The sequence below is a fragment of the Entelurus aequoreus genome, linkage group LG06, assembly GCF_033978785.1.
Source record: "Entelurus aequoreus isolate RoL-2023_Sb linkage group LG06, RoL_Eaeq_v1.1, whole genome shotgun sequence".
NCBI lineage: Eukaryota > Metazoa > Chordata > Actinopteri > Syngnathiformes > Syngnathidae > Entelurus > Entelurus aequoreus.
The window spans coordinates 30791786-30798960 of NC_084736.1; the positions used below are offsets into that span (position 1 = coordinate 30791786).

The 7175-nt window shown below is 37.2% G+C and overlaps 1 protein-coding gene across 1 annotated transcript in view; it reads left to right on the forward strand.

Annotated features, from left to right (window-relative positions):
- The first annotated feature begins 1120 nt into the window (after window positions 1-1120).
- The window catches only part of nubp1 (nucleotide binding protein 1 (MinD homolog, E. coli)), a 24740-nt gene continuing 18685 nt past the window's right edge, over window positions 1121-7175 (forward strand). The window contains exons 1-2 of the mRNA XM_062050499.1: window positions 1121-1249; window positions 1716-1820. Coding sequence (XP_061906483.1) covers window positions 1150-1249; window positions 1716-1820 — 205 coding nt within the window. The 5' untranslated portion in view covers window positions 1121-1149. The remainder of the gene's footprint in view (window positions 1250-1715; window positions 1821-7175) is intronic.

Genomic DNA, 7175 nt, shown 5'->3' on the forward strand with positions numbered 1-7175 from the left:
TAGGACCAACTTGTGGGGGATGGGTGGGTGTTTTACACACATACATACACACCCGTACACACACGCACGCACTCATACAAGGGCACTAGACTACAGAAACTTCCAAACATGGGAATAAAATGACCCATATACCTATACCTAACACACCTGGTATTATTACATCACCTGTTTACTAATAACACACATCACATTGCTGACACAGTAATTAATAATGTGTACATACACATGCCAGAGGTCTTACGGAGCATTATGATGCCTTCTGTGTTTTGAGTGGAATCAGCCTTCAAATATTGTAATTATGAGCAGAGAAATTCAAATGTGTGTCGTTGTAAACCTTCATTACAAGTTTGTGTGTAAATGCGCATGCGTGTTTTTGTTCCATGGCATAATAAACAGCACTCTCTAGAGGACAAAATTGTGAATATCTCTCTCGTTGGTAATAAAAAAAAAAAGTGAAACAACTGTACTTTAATAGATTGACGGTATTTGTTTCGAACAATGAATAAAATGTGTTGTTATTAACCATACCCCTATATTACACATTACCTCAGATATGCTTGTAAATATCCAGCAATAATGTTTAATCTCTTATTTAAATTTATTTCCTTGCTACAATAAAGACTTTAACACCGAACAAGTGTCTATATTTAAAGATGCATTTACAGTTAAAAAATAAATAAATAATCCCAGATAAAGTGAATTATGTACACTTCCTTACGACACATCCAAGCAATTAAACCGGTGTTGTACCGAAATCTGTTACCCATCGGAATTTGTAACTCCAGGGGCGATGTTCCCATGGCGTTTGTTTGATGGTTAAACGGCAAGCCCAAGGAGGAGGAGAAGAAGAACGCTTGCGTAAATGGCGTAAACTATCCTTAATGCTGAAACGTCAGTTGTCAGAATTTCAGCATTAATAAATGACGCATATTCTGGAAATCAATGACTTACTTTCATTATAGTATGAGTCCATTGTATCAACTGTTATGTGTAATTTATTAATGCTGAAATTCTGACAACTGCCGTTTCAGCATTAAGGATAGTTTACGCCATTTACGCAAGCGTTCTTCTTCTCCTCCTCTTTGGGCTTGCCGTTTAACCATCAAACAAACGCCATGGGAACATCGCCCCCTGGAGTTACAAATTCCGATGGGTAACAGATTTCGGTCAAACACCGGAACCTTCGAAGGGGGGGGAACGTTGACAGTCGGACACAAAATGGACGACGTACCAGAAAATGCACCCGAACGTGAGTTTTTAAATCTACAAATTAATACTAAATTTGTAAAATAAAAAATAAAAAATGGTTGCGTGGAACTTTGTGTTTCAAAACATTTTTTATGGCGTTTTCCTGTCAAGCATGAAACTGTAAGTTAACATTGTCTTAACTGCGTCACAATTCGCCCCATCTTTTCCTGTCAAGTTTAAGAGTCTGCTAAATAACGCGAACTTTGGTTTTAATTGTTTATTTTTATTCACTCTATATTAAGCTACTAAGCGAGATTGTGTGAGGTGTCATAATGACGCAGCATTATTAGAAACCTTAAGTGACATATTTACCTAAGTCTGTAAAACCCACTTGGTTCCCCTTTCCTGCCTCCATCCTAACCGGAAATAGCTGTCTAAAGTTATATACATGTATACATACATATACACTATGATACATGAGATCATTGGAAGGAGGCTTGAAATGACACATTGTTTAATTCGTCCAGACTGTCCAGGAACAAAGAGTGAACAAGCAGGAAAGTCTTCATCATGTCAAGGCTGCCCCAACCAAAAACTGTGTGCTTCTGGAGCCACCAAGGCCCCGGATCCAGGTACAGTGCATAATTCAGTGTTTATTAACCTTTTCTGAGCCAAGGCACATTTTTTTTCATTGAAAAAATCCTGAGGCACACCACCAGCAGAAAACATTAAAAAATGAAACTCAGTGGCCGATATTGACAATAAAAAGTTGTTCTCGCGATTGTTGGATATTAATTCAAACCATAACCAACCATGTATCACTATAGCTCTTGTCTCAAAGTAGGTGTACTGTCACGACCTGTCACATCACGCCGTGACTTGTTTTGAGTTTTTTGGTGTTTCCCTGTGTGTAGTGTTTTAGTTCTTCTCTTGCGCTCCTATTTTGGTGGCTTTTCCTCTATTGTTGGTATTTTCCTGTAGCAGTTTCATGTCTTCCTTTGACCGCTATTCCCCGCACCTGCTTTGTTTTCGCAATCAAGACTATTTAAGTTGTGCGGACGCTATCCTTCTTTGTGTGAACATTGTTGATTGTCTTGTCATGTACGGATGTACTTTGTGGACACTGTCTGCTCTACACACTGTAAGTTTTTGCTGTCGTCCAGCATTCTGTTTTTGTTTACTTTGCAGCTAGTTCAGTTTTAGTTTCATTCCTAAGCGTCAATGCCTTTTCTTAGTGGCACTCGCCTTTTGTTTATTTTTGGTTTAAGTGTTAGATACATTTTTACCTACACGCTGCCTCCCGCATATTGTGATCACGAAGAACCATGTTCCCGACATCTGCAAAGCAATTAGCTACCTGCTGCCACCTACTGATATGGAAGAGTATTACACGGTTACTCTGCCGAGCTCTAGACAGCACAGACACTCAACAACGGCACATTATTTGCGGATTATAATTACTGGTTTGCAAAAAATATTTTTAACCCAATTAGGTGAAATTACATCATCTCCCACGGCACACCAGACTGTATCTCACGGCACACTAGTGTGCCGCGGCACAGTGGTTGAAAAACACTGGCATAAGTTATCAGTGTTTTGTCACATGTTTGTGTTCATACTACAGATCCACCGATATAGGTTTTTTCAGGGCCGATACCTATTATTAGTAGTCAAGGAGGCCGATAATAATATTTAATTGCACTAAAAGTTATTTCAACATCAATAGTATATCTCCGTAAACAGCTGGACAAGACTTTAAAATGTATTTAAAACATTTTTTTTAAGAAAATGTGGTACCAGAAGCGACATAATGTTTAACGCGGCGCTTATGTTGTGGTAATTTAGCAGCAAAAACATCAAACGCCTTTATTACGTGTGTCTAAGAAGAGCATCGACATTTGCTCCTGGGAAAATTGGTAAAAAAATATGGCATTTCTTTACATCACAATAACTCGCCATCTGGGTAAATGTATACAGTTTTATGGCAGTTTATGGATTGTATACATTGTAAGGTTTCCTCGTGAGGAAGACTGAAATATCGCCAACATCTGAAAACAAACAATTGTGGGCTCCTTCACATGGATCGGGGATGTTCAAACTTTTTGACTTAGGGGGCCGCGTTCGGCTAAAATAATTTACCCGGGGGGCTGAAAGCCGACTGCATGTAAAGTACCATGAATTGATTTAAGTGGACCCCGACTTAAACAAGTTGAAAAACGTATTCGGGTGTTACCATTTAGTGGTCAATTGTACAGAATATGTACTGTACTGTGCAATCTACTAATAAAAGTTTCAATCAATCAGTGTGTGTGTGTGTGTGTGTGTGTGTGTGTGTGTGTGTGTGTGTGTGTGTGTGTGTGTGTGTGTGTGTGTGTGTGTGTGTGTGTGTGTGTGTGTGTGTGTGTGTGTGTGTGTGTATAATGTGTATGTATGTATGCAGTCGGCCGACTGCATGTAAAGTAACTGTGTGTGTGTGTATGTATGTGTATATATTTATTTATTTATATATATATATATATATATATATATATATATATATATATATATATATATATATATATATATGATGTGTATGTGTATATATATAATGTATGTATTAGAGATGGCCGATAATATCGGCCGATAAATGCATTAAAATGTAATATCGGAAATTATTGGTATCGGTTTCAAAAAGTAAAATTAATTACTTTTTAAAACGCCGCTGTACGGAGCGGTACATATCCAGTAAAACGCGGACGTAGGGAGAAGTACAGAGCAGTTGCGTTTCCCAGTCAGCAGCCCCTCCCCTCTCCCACACACAACACAGAAGTTGACGACTGCAGCATGAGAGGTTTACTGGCGACGCTTGATGACCTCATCAAACCGCCGCGAGCGTAGCACAAAAACAACAAGAATGTGTTGTTGCCGGTGCTGTAGCCGTGGCTAACAAGCGAGCTCCCTCTGTGACTGACTAACGACACCATGTCTATGGTTTGGGATTATTTTAAAGTGTGTCCGACGGATAAAAAACTGGCAATTTGCAATGACTGCAAAAAGTTGGTTATGCGAGGAGGAACCAAGACGTTTTCCTTTAATACCAGCAATTTGATCTCCCACCTCTTCAAGAATCATAAGGAGATACACAATGAATACAAGCGGAAGATGGATTAAAAGCAAACACCGAAAAAAAGTAGTACCACACAGTTGTCGCTTAAAGACTCCGTTGAGAAAAAAACAAAAATACAACAAAAAACACCCAAGGGCGAAAGCCCACGTTGTGGTCAGGGACAACGCACGCAATATGGCAAAAGCTACGGTGGAGTTTGGTGTGGCTGGTCTGCCCTGCATGGCGCACACTTTGCAGCTTGCAGTGAACGGAGGTGCCCTGTCTCAACGCAGCATTTCAGAACCTCTGACTGACTGCTAGGCCACTTCAAGCACTCACCACTAGCTTGCAGCACATTTGTGTCACTCATACAAATACGTTAGAGCAGGGCAGATTGAGCACAGTTTATAATTTCCTGTTATACAGTATACCAGGCAGTCTTGCACTAAAGGAGGACTATGTTATTATTGACTTTATTACTCTAGTATACTCTGGACTGAAGCTGTGTGCCTTCATTGTTTTTATAGCTGTTGTTTTGAGGCATGTTTAAAAAAAATAAAAAATAATGCACTTTGTGAAAGTCAAAGTATAGTATTTCCCATAGTTGTAGTGGGTATCAGAATTATCTCAGTGAGAGCATGTCCCAAATTCCAAGCTGCTGTTTAGAGGCATGTTAAAAAAAATAATGCACTTTGTGACTTCAATAATAAATATGGCAGTGCCATGTTGGCACTTTTTTCTATAACTTGAGTTGAAGTTGTTCTCTTATTTTGGAAAACCTTGTTACATTGTTTAATGCATCCAGCTTGGCATCACAACAAAATTAGGCATAATAATGTGTTAATTCCACAACTGTATACTGTATATCGGTATCGGTTGATATCGGAATCGGTAATTACGAGTTGGACAATATCGGATATCGGCTAAAAAGCCATTATCGGACATCTCTAGTATGTATATATAATATATATGTGTATAATGTGTGTATATATATATATATATATTATATACTGTATATGATACATATATATGTATACACACACACACACACACACACACACACACATATATATATATATATATATGTATATATATATATATATATATATATATATATATATATATATATATATATATATATATATATATATATATATATATATATATATATATATATATATACTACCGTTCAAAAGTTTGGGGTCACATTGAAATGTCCTTATTTTTGAAGGAAAAGCACTGTTTTCAATGAAGATAATTTTAAACTAGTCTTAACTTTAAAGAAATACACTCTATACATTGCTAATGTGGTAAATGACTCTTCTAGCTGCAAATGTCTGGCTTTTGGTGCAATATCTACACAGGTGTATAGAGGCCCATTTCCAGCAACTATCACTCCAGTGTTCTAATGGTACAATGTGTTTGCTCATTGGCTCAGAAGGCTAATTGATGATTAGAAAACCCTTGTGTAATCATGTTCACACATCTGAAAACAGTTAAGCTCGTTACAGAAGCTACAAAACTGACCTTCCTTTGAGCAGATTGAGTTTCTGGAGCATCACATTTGTGGGGTCAATTAAACGCTCAAAATGGCCAGAAAAAGAGAACTTTCATCTGAAACTCGACAGTCTATTCTTGTTCTTAGAAATGAAGGCTATTCCACAAAATTGTTTGGGTGACCCCAAGCTTTTGAACGGTAGTGTGTGTGTATATATATATATATATATATATATATATATATATATATATATATATATATATATATATATATATATATATATATATATATATATATATATATATATATATATATATATATATACATACACATACATACACGACTGTATGTAAAGTAACTGTGTGTATGTATGTATATATACACACACATATATAATATATATGTATATAATGTGTGCATATTAGAGATGCGCGGATAGGCAATTATTTCATCCGCAACCGCATCACAAAAGTCGTCATCCACCCGAACCAACATTTTATCAAAACCACACCCGCCCGCCACCCGCCCGTTGTATCTAATATAGACGATGCAAGGCATTAGTGAGGTTAGAAAGCTTTTGCCTGTTAAAGAAAGGAGACTGATCCAATGCAGCAGAGACATTCAATGCGTGCCACGCATTAATATCTCTTGGCCACGCATTAGTGGCTAAGAGATATTAATGCGTGTTAATATTATTTATCATTATTATAATATTATTGTCATTTCCATTAAGAAGGTGTTGACTATTGTTGCCAATGCCCTCAGATCAGGAGTGCGTTCCTCACACTTTGTGTGCGCAGTTGCAGCAAGCAGAACGATGCTTTTAAGAAGTTAAAAAAATGTTTTAGAAAGACTAGGCCTATATTTTCGTTAGGTAAAAAAAATGTTCTGAATTTATTTCAATGAATATTAACTTGTTAACGTTATAATGCTCAAATAGGGACGAGGGCGGGGCGCACAGTGAAACTGTGAACAATTCCGCGACAAAGATGAACCTTTATTGATTGATCTGCAGCCATGACAAAATATCAGACAATTTCCATTGTCAACGACAGGCAGGAAAATAAAGATAAACACGTAGCCTATGTTGTAGGCATAGGCCTAGGCTCATACGTTTTTAAGTTGAAATAAAAAAATAAATAAAAAATGTGCCTCATAAGCCTTAGGCTGTCAATCACGCGCACAAACTTAAATTATACAATAACGTATGTATGTCATCCCTATTTAAACAAAAATAAATAATAATAAATTACCTGCAACTTATTGGCCAAGGCAAATAGCTGAAGGGGGGAAATAGGAAAGAGTGCTGCTCGTTTTTCGTATGTGGGTAACAACATTTAACTATGTATATATATTTCCGAATTGGTTCAACCGCCACCCGCCCGAATCTATTTAAAATCTATT